The 18,221-nt window shown below is 51.3% G+C and overlaps 2 protein-coding genes across 7 annotated transcripts in view; both read left to right on the forward strand.

Annotated features, from left to right (window-relative positions):
* The window catches only part of SCLY (selenocysteine lyase), a 42,226-nt gene extending 25,993 nt beyond the window's left edge, over positions 1 to 16,233 (forward strand). For 5 of the 6 annotated variants that reach the window (XM_030802565.1, XM_030802562.1, XM_030802567.1 and 2 more), the window contains exons 8-12: positions 8,102 to 8,138; positions 10,767 to 10,850; positions 11,314 to 11,416; positions 13,705 to 13,780; positions 15,081 to 16,233. In XM_030802565.1, the coding sequence (XP_030658425.1) occupies positions 8,102 to 8,138; positions 10,767 to 10,850; positions 11,314 to 11,416; positions 13,705 to 13,780; positions 15,081 to 15,234 (454 nt within the window). In that variant the 3' untranslated portion in view covers positions 15,235 to 16,233. Of the gene's footprint in view, positions 1 to 8,101; positions 8,139 to 10,766; positions 10,851 to 11,313; positions 11,417 to 13,704; positions 13,781 to 15,048 lie in introns of all 6 variants that reach the window. The other variant, XM_030802566.1, reaches the window with a different exon arrangement.
* A 1,007-nt stretch (positions 16,234 to 17,240) lies between these two features.
* Positions 17,241 to 18,221, forward strand: part of ESPNL (espin like) — a 31,456-nt gene continuing 30,475 nt past the window's right edge. Inside the window, exon 1 of the mRNA XM_030803343.1 lies at positions 17,241 to 17,534. Coding sequence (XP_030659203.1) covers positions 17,241 to 17,534 — 294 coding nt within the window. The remainder of the gene's footprint in view (positions 17,535 to 18,221) is intronic.

The following is an 18,221-nucleotide window of genomic DNA, read 5'->3' on the forward strand; positions in this document are numbered from 1 at the left end:
CTCTGTAGCAGTGTCCACACTGCTGCTGTGTCAGAACTGGCTCCACTGATTGATTTTACACTGAGGATTCACAGGACCTGCAGTCTCTTTGGGAATGATTGAAAGCAATGAAGGAAATCTCTGTTTCTTTTAACTGCTCCAACACATCCAATTCCCTTTGTAATTTTGGTCCAGCCCACTGAAGAGATAACTGTTGGACCCTTCATGGCTGAGGCCTGCTGCTGTTTTAACTTCGGGGATCAGCAGGACCATACAGAAGCACTGGTCTCCTTTCTGATAGCTCCTGTGTCCCCTCTATGTACAGTGACGTGTTAACTGGGAAATTAGTTGTTGCCCCCACTACACCTTTTGTTAGAAACTTCTTAACAAGACAGAGAAACAGGAACAGCGTGGTGGTGAGTTCCCTGGGTTTTCTTTTCACCTTGTGTATCCCACACTTAGTGCTGAAGAAGCCAGCAAACCTGATGTGCCAGTAAGGGCAGACACAAGAATGCCCCAACCAAAGCCTGTCCTCTCTAGCCAGTGGACCAGGAAAGGAATGGCCTAGCAAGACAGAAAACCTTTAGACAACACCTGCTTTACTCCAGCCAGATGCTGCAGGAGAAATTGTGAAGCCACGCCTATCCACACCTGCAAAGATGGAGTGGGAAACCCAGACTTCCACCAATACAGGCTGTAACAAGGCATCCCACACCCCCGCCGGGTGTGTCAAGAAGGCCAGGTAGAGAACGAGGACTTAGGCACCACCACCATGGTGTCAGTAGAGACCATGTCGGGATCTTGGACCCACACCTGTCAGTCACAGGGAGCATCCTCCCATTGAGTGTCAACATCCGCCAAGTAAAAAATCTAGACGTTGGCCAGGCACAGACTCATGCCTGTAATACCAGCACTTTGGGAGGCCGAGGTGGGCAGATCACTTGGGGTCAGGAGTTTGAGAGCAGCCTGGCCAAGATGGTGAAACCTTGTCTCTACTAAAAATATAAAAATTAGCCAGATGTGGTGGCACACACCTGTAATCCCAGCTACTCGGGAAGCTGAGGCAGGAGAATTGCTTGAACCCAGGAGGCTGAGGTTGCAGTGAGCCGAGATGGCACCACTGCACTTCAGTCTGGATGACAGAACGAGACTCTGTCTCAAAAAAAATAAATAAATAAATAAAAAAAGCCAGGCACGGTGGCTCACTCCGGTAATCCCAGCACTTTGGGAGGCTGAGGCAGGCGGATCACAAGGTCAGGAGATCGAGACCATCAGACCATCCTGGCTAATATGGTGAAACCCCATCTCTACTAAATGTACGAAAAATTAGCCAGGTGTGGTGGTGTGTTCCTGTAATCCCAGCTACTCGGGAGGCTGAGACAGGAGAATCACTTGAATCCGGGAGGCGGAGGTTGCACTGAGTCGAGATTGTGCCACTGCATTCCAGCCTGGGTGACAGAGAGGGACTCCATCTCAAAAAAAAAAAAAAAAAAAAGAAACCTAGACTTCGACTTCTACTTGGCAGTAATGAGTGGCATACCCCTTCTCCTGCCAGCACAACGTCAGAAAATGGCAGCCCAAACAGAAAGGTTGAATAAGATCCAGATTCTCATAACGTAAGGCAAAAATGTCCAGGTTTCAAGTGAAAATCATTCATCATACCAAGAACTAGAAAGATTTCAAATTGAATGAACAATAATAATCAATATATGCCTGTACTAAGATGATGATGTTAAAATCATCTAACAAATATTTTACAGCAGACACAGTAAAAATGCTTCAATGAGAAATTGTGAACACCCTTGAAACAAGTGAAACAAAGTGTCAGCAAAGAGGACAACATAAAAGAAGAACCAAATGGAAATTGGAAATTGTAGAACTAAGAACAGCAGCAGCCAAAATATAAAGCTCAGTGGATGGGCTTAATAGAAAAATAAGAGGACAGGGAAAGATCTATGAGCGGAAAGACAGAACAATAGAAATCCAGACCACAGAGAAGAAATAGAGTGGGTCTTCGGCCGGGTGCGGTGGCTCACACCTGTAATCCCAGCACTTTGGGAGGCCAAGGTGAGCGGATCACGAAGTCAGGAGATCGAGACCATCCTGGCTAACACGGTGAAACACCGTCTCTACTGAAAAAAAAAAAAAAATACAAAAAATTAGCCGGGCTTGGTGGCACACGCCTATAGTCCCAGCTACCTGGGGGGCTGAGGCAGGAGAATCCCTTGAACCTAGGAGGCAGAGGTTGCAGTGAGCCGAGATCGCGCCACTGCACTCCAGCCTGGGCAACAGAGTGGGACTCTGTCTCAAAAAAATAAAAAGAATGGGGTTTAAAATAGAGCTTCAGGGACCTATGAGACGATAATAAATGATATAACATTCGTTTCATTGAAATCCCTGAAACAAAGAAAGATAACAGCCTGAAAAAGTACTTGAAGAAATAATGGCTAAAAAATTTCCTGAATTTGGCAAGAGACATAAACATACAGAATCAAGAAACTGAGCAAACCCCAAATAGCATAAACCCAAAGAAATCTATGCCAGAGACATATGATTAGACTTCTAAAAATGAAAGACAGAATTCTCGAAAGCAGTCAGAGAAAGATGACCCTTCACCAGTAAGGGAAAAATAATTTGGATGACAGTGAATTTCTCATCAGAAACCAGAAAGACCAGAAGAAAGAGACACAATTATTTTTCTTCAAGTGCTCAAAGAAAACTGCCAAGCTAGAATCCTGTACTCAGTGAATATATCTTCAATTTCTATTATCTTTCAGGAATGAAGAAGTAATCAAAACATTCTCAGATGAAGGAAAACCAAGAATTTGTCACCAAATACAATAGGCTTTCCTTCTCCTTTAGAGTTTTCTGAATTACATTTGATAGCAGAAGCAAAAATCATAGCAATATCTGATGTGGTTCAAAATGTACATAAAGGACATATTTAAGATAATTATAGAAAGGCAAAGGTAAAGGAACATAAAAGGAGACGAGGTCTTTGCTTCACTGGAACTGGCAAAATGACAGCACAGGCCGACACGGTGGCTCACACCTATAATCCCCTGCTTTGGGAGGCCAAGGCGGGAAGATTGCTTGAGGACAGGAGTTCAGGACCAGCCTGGGCAACATAGCAAGATCTCATCTCTAAAAAAAATTTTTTTAATTAGCCAACACGGCAATGCATGCCTGTAGTCCCAGCTACTCAGGAGGCTGACGGGGAAGGATCACTTGAGCCCAGAAGTTCGAGGTTGCAGTGAGCTATGATCATGCCATTGCACTCCAGCCTGGGCAACAGAGCAAGACCCTGTCTCTTTAAAAAAAAAAAAAGACAATATTGGCTGGGCACGGTGGCTCACGCCTGTTATCCCAGCACTTTGGGAGGCCAAGGCCGGTGGGTCACCTGAGGTCAGGAGTTTGAGACCAGCCTGACCAACATTGAGAAACCCCGTCTCTACTAAAAATACAAAACGAGCCGGGTGTGGTGGCACATACCTGTAATCCCAGCTACTCGGGAGGCTGAGGCAGGAGAATCGCTTGAACCCGGGAGGCAGAGGTTGTGGTGACCCGAGATCGTACCATTGCACTCCAGCCTGGGCAACAAGAGCGAAACTCTGTCTGGAAAAAAAAAAGACAACATTAGCTGGGCGTGGTGGCTCACATTTCTAATCCCAGCACTTTGGGAGGCCAAGGCAGGTAGATTTCTTGAGGCCAGGAGTTCAAGACCAGCCTGAGCAACGTGGTGAACTGTTTCTCCAAAAAAAAAAAAAAAAAATAGCTGGATGTGGTGGCATGGGCCTGTAGTCTCAGCTATGTGGGAGGCTGAGATAGATGGTGGGATGGCTTGAGCCCAGGACAGACTCTAGCAAGACTGACCAAAAAAACAGAGAAGTTATAACATCAGGAATGAAACAAGAAGTATCACTCCAGGCCCTGCAGCCATCAAAAGGATAATAAGGGAATGCCGCAAACAGCTCTACACATAGGAAGTTGACAACTTAGATGAAACGGACCACTTCCTCAAAAAACACAAAATACCACAACTCACTTGATATAAAATAGATCATTTGAATAACTCTATAACCATTAGGAAATTGAACTTAGAGCTTTAAAACTCCCCAGAGAGAAGTCTTCAGGCCCGGTGGTTTCACTAGAGAATTCTACCGAAGAATTCTTTGTTTAAAGAAGAATTAACATTTCTATACAGTCTCTTCCAGAAAATAAAGAGGAAGGACAACTTCCTAGTTCATTTTATGAAGCTAGTATTATCCTGACACTAAAACGAGATAAAGACAGTACAAAAAAAATCCTTTACAGACCAACATCCTCATGAATTTTGATGCAAAAAATATTTAACAAAATGTTTACAAATAGAATTCAGCAATACATAGAAAGAATTATACACAGCTGGGTGTGGTGGTTCACATGTGTAATCCCAGCACTTTGGGAGGCTGAGGCAGGGGGATCGGGATCACTTGAGCCCAGGAGTTCAAGACCAGGCTGGGCAACATAGTGAGACCCCTCTACAAAAAATAAAAATATTAGCTGGGCGTGGTGGTACACGCCTACAGTCCCAGCTACTCGGGAGGCTGAGATAGGAGGATCGCTTGAGTGAGCCTGGGAGGTCGAGGCTGCATTGAGCTATGATCACACCACTGCACTCCAGTCTGGGTGACAAAGTGAGACTCTGTCTCAAAAAAATAAACAATGATACACTATGACCAAGTGGCATTTATTCCACAGATGCAAGGCTGGTTCAGTATTCAAAATGCAATTTAGAGCCAGGAGTGGTGGCTTATGCCTGCAATCCCAGAACTTTGGGAGGCCAAGGCGAGTAGATCACTTGAAGTCAGGAGTTTGGGCCCAGCCTGGCCAACATGGTGAAATCTTGTCTCTATTACAAATACAAAAATTAGCCAGGTGTGGTGGCAGATACTTGTAATCCCAGCTACTTGGAAGGCTGAGGCACAGGAATCGCTTGAACCTGGGTAATAGATGTTGCAGTGAGCTGAGATGGCACCACCACATTTCAGCCTAGGCAACAGAGCAAGACTCTATCTCAAAAAAAAAAAAAGAAAGAAAAAACGCAATCAAGGCAGGGCACAGTGGCTCATGCCTGTAATCCTCCAGTACTTTGGGATGCCAAGGTGAGAGGATCACTTGAGGCCAGGAGTTCAAGGCCAGCCTAGGTGAATTGCAAGACCCAGCTCTACAACAATAAAAAAATTCAATCAATGTAATCTACCATATTAACAAGCTAATGAATAAAGAAGATAACATGATCATATTTGATGCAGCGGAAGCATTTGACAAAATTCAACCATTCATGTTAAAAACTCAGAATAATAGGATTAGTGGGGAACTTTCTCAACTTGAAAAAGAACATCTACATAAAACCTACAGCTAACATCATACTTAGTGGTGAAAGCCTGAATGTTTTACTCCTGTGGCTAGGGGAACAAAGCAGGGATGTCCACTGTCACCACACTTATCCAGCATAGTGCTGGAAGTTCCGGTCAGCGTAGTAAGGCAAGAAAAGGAAGCAAAAGGCATATAGATCAGAATGGAAGAGGTAAAATTGTTTCTAATCAGATCACACGATTATCTATAAAGAAAATCCCAAGGAATGTACAAGAAAACTCCTAGAACTAATAAGTGAGTATAGCAAGGTTGCAGGACACAAGATAAACATGCAAAAATCTATCTTATTTTTATATAGTGGTAATGAACAGGTGGACAGTAACATTAAAAATATAATACCATTTACAATGAAACAAAATTACTCAGATATAAACTAGCAAAATATAAAGGACTTATATGCTGAAAATAATATAATGTGGATGAGAAGAAGATCTAAGCAGAGACACATGCCATGTTCATAGATGGGAAGATTCTACATACCAAAGATGTCAAAGATGGATATACAAGCCTAACAGTTTCTATCAAAATCCCAGCAAGTAGATCAATGGAGGAGAATAGACCCAAACAGAAATAGGCCCATATGAGTTACGGGTGCAGATACAACCGCAGGAGACGCAAATCAGTTCAGCAGATGAAAGTTAGCCTTTCAACAGATCGTGCCAAGGCAGTTAGACATCCATAGGCAAAAGATGAACCTTGACCCAAGTGTTACACCAAGCTTGTCCAACCTGTAGCCTGCAGGCTGCATGCGGCCCAGGACAGCTTTGAATGTAGCCCAACACAAGTGCATAAACTTTCTTAAAACGTTGATTTTTTTTTTTTGCGATTTTTTTTTTTTTTTAAAGCTCATCAGCTATCATTAGTATATTTTATATGTGGCCCAAGACAATTCTTCCAGTGTGGCCTAGGGAAGCCAAAGCATTAGACACCCCTGTCTTACACCTCATAAAATAGTGTCTCAAAATAGATCATGATATTAAATGTAAAACATAAAGCAATAAAACTGTTTAAAAATAGGAGAAAATCTTCAAGTTCTAGGACGAGGCAAAGAGTTCTTAGACTTGACACCAAACGCATCCATAAAAGGAAAAATTGATAAATTAGACCTCATCAGAATTTAAAGCTTTTGCTCTGGGAAGGACCATATTAAGAGGATGGGAAGATAAGCCAAATCTAGGAAAAAATATTTTCAAATGACATATCTGACAAAGAAATGGTATCTAGAATATATCAAGAACTCACAAAATTCAACAGCAAAAATAATATAAAAAATTCAATCAGAAAATAGGCAAAAAATATAAACAGACATTTCATCAAAGAGAAGACGCAGGTAACAAGCACAGGAAAAGATGTTCAACAGCATTAGTTATTGGGGAAATGCAAATTAAAACCACCAGATGTCACTAACACCTATCAGAATGGCTAAAATAAGAATAGAAACACCACCAAATGCTGGTGAGGGCACAGAGAAAACATCTATTGGTAAACAAGCAATAGCTGGGTCCAGAGGTTTAAGAAAACTTTGTTCAGGCAAACTTAAGAAATTACTGGGCCGGGCGCAGTGGCTTACGCCTGTGATCCCAGCACTTTGGGAGGCCGAGGCAGCCGGATCACGAGGTCAGGAGTTCGAGACCAGCCTGACCAACGTGGTGAAACCCTGTCTCTACAAAAATTAGCCGAGCATGGTGGCACGTGCCTGTAATCCCAGATACTCAGGAAGCTGAGGCAGGAGAATCACTTGAACCGGGGAGGTGGAGGTTGCAGTGAGTTGAGATCCACTGCACTCCAGCCTGGGCAACAGAGCGAGACCCCATCTCAAAAAAAAAATTAAGAAATTAATTATTGGCCGGGCGCAGTGGCTCACGCTTGTAATCCCAGCACTTTGGGAGGCCGAGGCAGGCGGATCACAAGGTCAGGAGATCGAGACCACGGTGAAACCCCATCTCTACTAAAAATCCAAAAAAAAAAAATTAGCCGGGCGTGGTGGCGGGCGCCTGTAGTCCCAGCTACTCGGAGAGGCCGAGGCAGGAGAACGGCGTGAACCCGGGAGGCGGAGCTTGCAGTGAACCGAGATCGCGCCACTGCACTCCAGCCTGGGTGACAGAGTGAGACTCCGTCTCAAAAAAAAAAAAAAAAATTAAGAAATTATTAAGTTAATTTTTTTTCCTGAAAATAGGGCAATGAGTTCTGTTTTTCGGTTTGTTAGGTCAGAGTATGCAAGCCATTGTCTTTAGGGGTCTCTTGCCCATCTCCTGGGTGTGCTTACACCCACACGTGCACGCGCACACGCGCACACACACACCCCTCTTGTTTGCTGATGCCTGAAATGTTGAGAACAAAGGGTTCTCCCCTGTTCCATACTAGACTGGTTTGCCAGTGAGGACTAAAGAGAGCTGTGCCTTGGGGCCTGCAGGAGGCAGAGTGCTTGCTTTGGGTAGGAAAAGGGTCCAGATACAACTGTCACAGTGAACACCCAACACGTCACCCACAGTGGGCCTCGTTGACCTTCACTGGGCCAGGGCAAGTGAAAACTTGGCAGGGGAGGTTTCTGGGGTTTGCAGCTGCCATTGAGATAGCCACATGGCGCGTGCTTAGGAAAGATGTAGCATGAGTTTGTTTTTATTTTAACACAATGACTTTCATGGAGACGGGATTCCTTCCTGAGACATTTGTTTATTCTTGCTTAATCCCTTGTTTCTTACAGGACAGAGAACACCCCAATGATTGCCGGCCTTGGGAAGGTGAGCCCTGGTGAGCTTGAGGAGATGAGTTGATTGCTTTCTCATCAGTGTCCCCAGCGGCTCTAGTAGGACTCTGGGGCTTTAGGGAGATCATATTTGTGACCTCATAAGCGGACTGACAAGAAAAAGCCTAGAATCTGATTTATCAACCTGGAGAGCTGTACTTTTTCAGATCTGTGGATTAGTGGCACTTGTTCAGCATTTAAAAGGGAAAAACTCCCTGTCTCTGTCTCTTCTGACATGAGAAACAGTGATACTGTTACAGCAGAGGTGAAGCGTCAGGCCACAGGTTCACCATTCCCAAAGGTGTCGGCAGCCCCCGCACCATCGACTTTCTGTCCCCGATTGGTCTGTGGGGTGGCCAATCCAGCACCTGCCGCCAGCCCTCCACTGGGGCCTGTCCTGCTTCTGCGACAGTAACCAGGCTCAGGTTTTGCCGTGCGAAGGCAGAGGTACTTGTCACACCTCGGCGTCTGCAGGCTGCTCCCTCACTGTGCGGCCTCTGGTCAAAGGCCACCACCTTCAAGCAACCCTCCATGAACCACAGCTACAATGGGTCCCCCCATGTCCCCTGCTGTCACTCTCTATCCCTGACACTGCTTTATTTCCCCTATCTGATGTTTCTCTGTAGTGTGTTCAGATGTATGCCCCACCTCCTGCTTCCGGGAGAGCAGGGGCTTGGCCATGTCGGCCTCAGTATCCCCAGTACAGAGAAAGGGCTTGGCGCCCAGGAGGCCGGGCCTTGGGAAGAGTATGAATGGATTCCCTGTTACTTAGAATATTCAAAATTATATTACTAACAGTGATAACTAAGGCTGCATTTACTAGAAGGAAGAGTGTGTTTGTTTGTTTGAGATGGAGTCTCACTCTGTCACCCAGGCTGGAGTGCAGTGGCGTGATCTTGGCTCACTGCAACCTCCATCTCCCGGGTTCAACAGATTCTCCCACTTCAGTCTCCAAGTAGCTGGAACTACAGGCATGCGCCACCATGCCTGGCTAATTTTTGTATTTTTAGTAGAGACAGGATTTCACCATGTTGGCCAGCTGGTCTCGAACTCCTAACCTCAGGTGATCCACCCGCCTTGGCCTCCCAAAGTGCTGGGATTATAGGTGTGAGCCACCACGCCCAGCCGGAAGAGTGTGTTTTAAGTGGAGTCCAGTACCTGCTCGTATTGACCTGAATGATGAAGTAGTGGTGCGGTCCACAGGCTTTGAAATACCCAGGGTTCAAATCCTGGCTCGAAGCTTCACTCACCATGTGCCTTGGGTCAGGTTGCTGGAACTCCCTGAGTCCTGGCTATCCCCCCTGGATGGAAATCATGGTAACAGCTTCCTAGATAGAGCCTCAGCTCACAGTGCTGGAAGCCCCCTAGCCCCTGACCTTCTCCGTGCTCCTGCGGCTGCATCTGCACCTGTAATGGCACAAGTGCCACAGCTTGGTCCCAGCCCCAGCACCACAACCCCACTAGTTCTTCAGCTTCGCCCAGCCCAGACCCCAGTGCCACCAGCACTCTAGACAGCCCCCCTCTGCTGCCCAGCCTGGACTTCGTCCTGCACACACCCTCCCCAGCGTGCTTTCCCTCACCCATTCCTTTCTGCCTTGGTTGCGTGCTGGCGGCCCTTCCCTGCACCTGAGCCCTTGTGGATCCGTCTGTCCGTCCTGTCATTGTGATGCTAGCCTGTGCTCCTGCCTTTGAACTTGACATCTCAGCTAGGGCCTGGCCCATCTCCTGAGAGATCCATTCCTCTGAGTTCAAAACCTGTCCCGACTGTTCTCCTCCACCCTCTTCCCACCCTGGGCACCTCTTGCTATCCAGGTTCTCACCTCTGAAGTCCAGGAGATGCCCTCAGTCCCTCGTCATCGTCCCCTGCCTCTCATGCAGCACCTGTCCTGTCTGTCTGGACTCCAGAATACACCCACTACCGGCCTCATGTCCATTTTCATGGCCACCAACCCTAGACCAAGGGTCTGGACACCTGCCATGGCCTCCTGGGGGCCTGCTGCTGCCATTTTCCACACGTCCACAGAGTGACCAACACACAGGCCAGTCAGACCATTGCATCCCTCCCTCAGAGCCTCACTGCGTCTGCCCTGTGGCCGGTCCTGCAGGGCCTGTCGATCTGTCCCTGTGCCTTCACCCCCTCCGCACTCTCCACTGGCCACACTAGGCCCCTCTGTTCTAGAGACAGAATGGCTTTCTGTCCCCTGCAAAGCCCTTGCTGGGATGCCATTCCTTGCCCTTGTGCAGCCATCTCTGTCACCACCCCACCTTGGGCCTGCAAGGTCCCATCACAGCGCCGACTGGTGGGTAGGAGTCTGTTTCCCTCTTCCCCTGCTTTTGTCCGTCTGCCTCTCTGGGATGCTGGCTCCTCGAGGGTTGGGATCCCTTTCAGGGCTGCTTTGCTGAGGCATCTCCAGTGCCTGGTGCTGTCAGGAGGTACCTGGTGAAGTCAGTTTCTGGGGCACTTCCACACCCTCCAAATGGCAGCACTCAAAAAATATGGCCTGCCTGTGACTGTCAGGAGAATGAGCAGTTTCAGGAAATGCCACCTGTGCCGTTGAAAGCTTTTTTGCCCTCTGTTTTGCAAGAATTGTGCATCCACTCGTTATTGTGTGTCTGCCCCCAGGCCGCGGAGCTGGTGACCCAGAACTGCGAGGCTTATGAGGCCCACATGAGGGACGTCCGCGACTACCTGGAAGAGAGGCTGGAAGTGAGCGCAGTGTGGGGTGGGCACCAGGAGGGGGAGGGTGCATGGGTCAGGTGCCCAGAGAGAGGGGGCGTGGTGTTCCTGGACCCCAGGACCTGTGGGGATTGCAGCGTAACCTGGAACTCGGCAGGATGCAGTGAGGGAAGAAAGAACAGTGGCGGGATCAGAAACCCCGAAAGCAGGACCCTAGGCCAGGGGCATGATCTTTTTCAGAGACACAGGATCAAATATGCAGAGGTGGGATACTTCATGGTTTATGTGGAAGGTTCATATGTTTCCAAATATTTGGTTTTTCTCCTAATTAACTTTGCTTTCCATAGTCCGTCCCCGTAACTATTCTGGGTAGATGCTGATTGAAAAGTATGCACCTGCTGAGGTTGTGTTTCTGGAGAAGTCTAAATTTCAAACAGTTGCTGGTGGTGGTGTCTTTGAAGCTGTCACCAAATATTTCACTTATTTTTTTCAGGCTGAATTCGGTCAAAAGAGAATCCATCTGAATAGCCAGTTTCCAGGCACCCAGCGGCTTCCCAACACCTGCAACTTCTCTATCCGGGGACCCCGGCTTCAAGGTGATGGCCCCTCACCCTGGCCTTTCCGAGTGTGAGCACAGCTCCCGTGGTGCATGGATTCTGGTCCGAGCCAGCGACTCCCACTTGCCCTGCCCTGAGCATGACACAGCTCGGGCTGTCAGAGGGCCTTGCAGGGGTTGCCAAGAGCAGGCTCAGTTGGCTGTGCTGTGGTCCACAGGGCTCTCGCCGCCGGCCCCTCCTCTCCCTGACGTGGCTCATTTTGCTGCTGCTGGGATGTGGACCGTGGCGAACTCTCGTGTCTGGCATTAGCACCATCCCAAAAGCCATCAGGGAAGGAAGCAACATTAAATTCTAGACATTTGTCTATTTTGTTGGCAGTTTTTATTAAATATTTTATTAGAGTAAGGGAAAGGTGAGGTGATCAGTTTTTAAAACTGGCAGAGGCTGGGCACAGTGGCTCATGCCTGTAATCCTAGCACTTTCGGAGGCCGAGGCAGGCTGATCACAAGGTCCAGAGATTGAGTCCAGCCTGGCCAACATGGAGAAACCCCATCTCTACCAAAAACTACAAAAAATTAGCCAGGCATAGTGGTGTGCACCTGTAGTCCCAGCTACTTGGGAGGCTGAGGCAGGAGAATTGCTTGAACCTGGCGGTTGCAGTGAGCCATAATTGAGCCACTGCACTCCAGCGTGGGCGACAGAGTGAGTGAGACTGTGTCTGTCTCAAACACAAAAAAACAACAAAAATAACTGGCAGAGTAAGGATCAAGTGCAAATCTGGATTTCCTGCGACATCTGTCTTGGCTAGGAGCAGTTAGGATCACCCCCGTCCCAGATGCACCTAAAACCTGGTCTGCCCTGACTCCCTGAGAGTGGAAGTCCAGGTGGTTGACCAGCCGTGTGTCATTTGGGAGGAGGTTATAGTGGCCCTGAGATCATGATGAGCTGCACCTGTAGACAAGTTTTTGACTTCTCAGAAGATGAAAGTGTTGCTTCTTTCTTCTTCCTGGATCGCACAGAGAAACCCAGCAGTCGTGTTTGGCCCATGAAGAGCCGGTGGGTAACCGTCATGATGGCCGCGTTCATGAGAACCTGGGCTGAAATGCATTCTTGTGGGCAGTGAAGCCTGGGTCTCCTTGACCATCTCAAATTCCTCACCGTGGAAAGGAGAGTCCTCTGTCAACGTTCCCCTTGTTCTGGGGTCAGACTTTGTATTCAATGACGACCTGTGTTACTTTAAATGAGACAGAGGTTCTCATTTTATTTATTTATTTTTTGACTCAGGGTCTCACTCTGTCGTCACCCAGGCTGGAGTGCTGTGGCGCAATCACAGCCCACTGTAGCCTTGACCTTCTGGGTTCAAGTGATCCTCCTGCCTCAGCCTCCCTAGTAGCTGGGACTACAGGCATGCACCACCACACCTGGCTAACTTTTTTTTTTTTTTTTTTTTTGAGATGGAGTTTCACTCTTGTTGCCCAGGCTTGAGTACGGTGGTGTGATCTCGGCTCACCGCAACCTCTGCCTCCCGGGTTCAAGCGATTCTCCTGCCTCAGCCTCCAGAGTAGCTGGGATTACAGGTGCCTGCCACCACGCTGGGCTAATTTTTCTATTTTAAGTAGACATGGGGTTTTGCCATGTTGGCAAGGCTGGTCTCGAACTCCCGACCTCAGGTGATCCACCTGCCTCGGCCCCCCAACGTGCTGGGATTACAGGCATGAGCCACTGTGCCCGGCCATGGCTAATTTTTAAAAAATATTTTGTAGAGATAGAGTTTCCCTGTGTTGCCCAGCCTGGTCTCAAACTCCTGGCTCAAGCAATCCTTCTACCTTGGCCTCCCAAAGTGCTGGGATTACAGGTGTAAGCCACTGCACCCGGCTGAAATTCTCATGTTAATTACATCAGCAGTCATTAATCGCTGTGCTTGTGAAAGAAGAGGGAAATGCCTTCTGGCTTAATAGAACTCCCACGTGTTGCTACCATCCAGAACACAGGTGGAGACATGATATTGCTGGGACTGCCAGCTTGTAAGGAAGGAGCGGGTCAGGACTCCAGGTGTCTTAGCAGGCAGTTGATTACAAATGCGGTTTTCAAGGCCAACTTTGTGAGGCAGAATAGTGTCTGCGTTTCTGCAGCCAAGGGAGAAAGGAAGCGTTTTCTTCGGCTCCTGCTGTGAGATCTCTCCCCAACTGCCAGAATGGCCGGCGCTGGAATTCCACCAGGTGGCACGGAGGGAGGGAAGCATCCTGCGCCCAGCAGGACCCCAGGAAGGGAGAGAAGGGTGGCCTGGCTGGAGCCCCATCTCAGGGGCGTGTGCTCTGTCTCCGCAGGCCGCGTGGTGCTTGCGCAGTGCCGAGTGCTGATAGCCAGTGTGGGGGCCGCGTGCCACTCGGACCACGGGGACCAGTAAGTGCGCTTCACAAACCCACTCCAGGGCATAGGGGTCCTCTGGGCACTGGGTGTGGTGGGCAGGCAGCAGGATCCGGCCACTGGGCCGCACTCTGGCTGGTGAAGGACAGCCCTGTCTGGGCCCTAGAAGGGGCAGAGGGAGGGCTTCCTGGAAGAAGTGACTTCCAAGCTGCCATCTGAAGGACTAGGACTTGTGCGGGAGAAGGGGGCTTCTCATGCTCAGTTCTGAAGGCAGCGGGGGCAGGGCCTGGAGGGCCAGCATGGCCAGGGCTGGGGAGGGCTGGGGTGGGCTGGGGCGGGGATGGCCCCTTAAACCTCACGGAAGTGGGAGCCCTGAGGGCCATGGTGTGAGCAGACTCAGGTGTCAGATCAGCCATCTGCAAGATGCAGCAGAGATTCTCAGATAGCAGGGCCCGGGTGAGCGGGTGGGCTGCCTGGCGGAGACTGTGGGGTAGAGGGCGTGGGTCACCCAAGCAGCGGCCTGCTGGCAGCAGGGGAGAAGCTGTTCCGGGTCTGGCCTGCTGAAAATGTGAGGCCCCTATGGGAGGTCGGAGTGGATGCAGGAGGAACACTCAGGGCTCTGGGGAGAGAGCAGAACTGTAGCCAGGAGCACGTGGTCATCAAGGTCAGGGCAGAGGGATTGTGCAGGAGCACCTGGAGCGAGACAGTGGTGGGCCTGGCTCCAGGGAAAAGGAGGGGCAGGATGGGGCCCTTTGGGGGGGGCGGGCAGTGCCCTGCTGCAGGAGGGGCAGGGGAGGAAAGGGGCCCGGGTGTGATGAGGGCAGGCCCCTTGACAGAGCCCACATCTCGAGCCTCCAACAGACCTGCTTCAGGACGTCCCCACGCAGTCATCTGTTCATGGCTAGATACTGACTGGGTCCCTAGTGTCTGCAAAGCCCTGTGCCAGGTGCCATGAAGTCACCAAGTGGCTCAGGTGGGCCGCATGGGTGAGGCACTGTCTGTGTTGGCATCTGTGTTCTCCAGGACCTCAGACCCCTCACGGACAGGAGAGCCCCTGGCCCCAGAGCTCAGTGCGAGAGGGAGGCAGTGTCACCTGGGAGTGCCAAGTGCAAGAGAACTCTGCAGGGAGAACGGGGGCGACTTTGAGCCGCACCTTGATGTGGGTGGTCTTAGGGGTGTGCCTGGTCCGGGAGTTCAGCAGGAGGTGGATGCCAGGTGGGGCAGGCACGCACCCGGGTGGGCAGAGCCCCACTGGGGGAGTGGTCCAGAGCAGGGGGGGCTGTGTCTCTTCCATGTGCCCTCAGCAGCAGCTGCAGCTCGGTCTCACCCTCCCCAGGCCATCCCCAGTGCTGCTGAGCTACGGCGTCCCCTTCGACGTGGCCAGGAACGCGCTCCGGCTCAGCGTGGGCCGCAGCACCACCAGGGCCGAGGTGGACCTCGTCGTGCAGGACCTGAAGCAGGCCGTGGCGCAGCTGGAGGACCAGGCCTAGCGCCAGGGCCGCCCTCCCCACCCCGCTTCTAGGAAGCCCGTGGCAGGGCACAGGGTTGTCCCTCCAGTTCCCTCCTGAGGGCTGTGCCAGGATGACTGTCTCATGCCCCCTCTGCATTTTGTCCTGGAGTGCGTGCGAGTGTGCACCCCCAGTTTCCTTCCCTGTACCCCTGCAGAGCTCACAGGGCCCAGGACACCAATGCCACATAGGACCGCCCACATAGGACCGCCCACATAGGACCGCCCACATAGAACCGTTCTCCAGTGAAGGACGGAAACACTTCAGCTTCATCCACCCTCCCCACTGGGAACTGGGCAAGCCTGTTGTGAGTGCCCTTTCCTGGAAGGTGTTTTTATCTGGAAGATAGAATCCAAGTATTTATAACTCATTGTCAGCCAAATGCTATCATGAACATAGGAAACTCGATTTTTTTGTTTTGATCATGGCCTCGCACATGCATCTTTCCAGAGTGGTCTCTTCTCAGGCCCTTTTTAGTCCCTTTCCAAAGCTGCCCCCACCACCCTGCTCCTCTGGCCTCAGTGCACAGTGGCCCCCAGCCTCAGCCAGGCCTGATCTGCTCAGCGCCCACCGCCCACCAGCCCTCCTGCTTCCCCGAGCCTGACCCTGTTCCGCCCACTGGCAGTCAGGGCTGCGCGCTTCCCCATCCACAGTCCCCAGGCCTTCTTGTCTTGTCCCTTTTGATCATTAACTCAGGGTTTCAGCTCCAACCTCGCTGAGCTGGTGCAGCTCCGGGTCATTCCTGGGGTAGGAATCGGATCATCCCTGACTCAGCTTTTCCCTTAATTTTATTTGCAGAGGATTCTTTTCTCAAAATGCTCTGGCATTTGGACACACATCACATGTCGATATTTGCATAGGAGTCATTTTCAGTGGAATAACATTTTTAATGTGTGGTTTTACAGTTCAAGGAACTACATGATGATTTTGAGGAAACACTTGCCAGAAATTAAATTAACGAATAAAAGATTTCAGTGCCCGGCTTGGGGATCCTGTGGTTTCTCTAGTGGGCGCTGCACTTGGGCGCAAAGTCATCTGACGGAGCCTGTGGAGGGGAAGCCAGGGGTGCAGCAGCCCGCAGGTCACCATTGTGTGATGATGCGTTAGTCCAGAAATCCAGCTTGAGGCTGCGTCTCCGGAAGCCCCTACAAATGTAGTGAGTCCCCCATCTGCAGCTTCCCATCGCTGCCAGGAAGAGGCTGTGGTGGTCCTGACTTCCTTAAAGAACTATGGATTGTCCAGAACAATCTGGAAAGGAGTTAAATGTACTTGGGCCCTTGGGGCTGCAGCCCAGAGACTCGGTCAGTGTAGTTGGAGAGGGGGCCGAGGCAGGGGCTGACACCTTCTGGCCTCAGAGGCCTGGACACACCCAAGTCAGGGTCCTCAGCCCATCGCAGGCCCTGTGGAGCCACTGTGTCCCCAGAGATTCCAAGGAGCCTCCAGGGCCGAGGGCCGGGATCCAGAGGTGGGGCGCTCAGCTCTGTGGGTGTCAACACAGCCAAACATGTAGACCTACTGGGCACCCTTTACTTCAGACACACTGTGGTGGTGGCTGGGGGGATGCCCTTCTGTGAGAATTAGGGGAACCGTCTCCCAGGCCACTCGGGGCTCCTGTGAGCTCAGTGGTACATGGCCTCAGCCCTCGCTCCGCAGATGAAGAGGCGGGTTCCTGCCATCTGGACAGATCTGACAGCCTCAGGGCCAGCCTCCTTTCTCTGCTGGCCATACCCAGCCCTGACCTAGCCTGGTGTGGGCCTTTCCCTGTGCCCTGTACTCCATCCTCCCAGCTCCAGACACCTGGCACTCTCGCACTGTGGGAGTGGCTTGGGCAGGTCCTCAAGGCCTGTCCCCCCCACCCGACCCCGCCCCGCCGCCTCCCATCTGCCCTGTGGCGGCTTATCGGGTAACCAGAGCCAGCAGCTTCATCCACGTCTGAAACAGGAAGCCCGGCCTGTGCATGAGTCACCACCGAGAGCCCGGGCTAGAGGATGGAGGAGCAGCGGGCACTGGTGGCTGCCAAGGATGGGGATGTGGCGACACTGGAGCGGCTGCTGGAGGCTGGCACCCTGGGCCCGGGCATCACCGATGCTCTGGGGGCCGGCCTGGTTCACCACGCCACCCGGGCTGGCCACCTGGACTGTGTCAAGTTCTTGGTGCAGCGGGCCCAGCTGCCGGGCAACCAGCGGGCCCACAATGGGGCCACCCCAGCGCATGACGCTGCTGCCACGGGCAGCCTGGCCGAGCTGTGCTGGCTGGTCCGCGAGGGGGGCTGCGGTCTGCAGGTGAGCGGGGATGGGGCAGCCTGGCTCCACGAACCTGGCTGGGGTGGAACCAGGGAGGTGTGAGCCACGGAGGCTCAGGGTACTGGCCACCCCGGGCTCCACGGCCCTGGGCCCTTTGTTTCTCTTAGGGACTCAGTCAGTGGTTGCCGTCTCTGCCCCAGCCTCTCAGAGCACAAAGGCTTGAGAGCCAAGAACACCTCCTAAATTTTCTTATCACCTCCCCTGCCAGGAAGCTGGGCGTTGCCAGTGGGGGTCTTGCCAGATATCAGGACCCCTGTCTCTGATCAGGCCTGGTCCACAGGGCCTGCCTCCCAAAGGGTCTAGAAAGGGATCCTTACAGAAGCACTGTGGGAACTCGGGCTTGAGAGCTGGGATCCCAGCTCTGGGGGACGGGAGTGAGGGCTGCTGATGGTGATCGTCTTGTCCGGAGCATTTCTACGGGGCCCCCCTCCCCTATCCTGCCTTCCCAGTCCCCTTTGTGCAGGCGAGGGCCTTAGGGCTGTCGCTCAGCCCTGTGGAACTTTCAGGGCTGAGGGCGAGTAGGACTTACCGGCCTTAGAACGCCGCCCAGAGGTCAGATTTGGGGTGGGGGCCGGTGGAGCCTGCTGAGACTACAGAGCAGGAAGGTTCCCCAGCAACTGGTTCGCCAGAGTGCCGGAGAGTCCCGGCCCAGCATCCTGTTCCTGT

The sequence above is a fragment of the Nomascus leucogenys genome, chromosome 22a (assembly GCF_006542625.1).
Source record: "Nomascus leucogenys isolate Asia chromosome 22a, Asia_NLE_v1, whole genome shotgun sequence".
NCBI classification, from domain to species: domain Eukaryota; kingdom Metazoa; phylum Chordata; class Mammalia; order Primates; family Hylobatidae; genus Nomascus; species Nomascus leucogenys.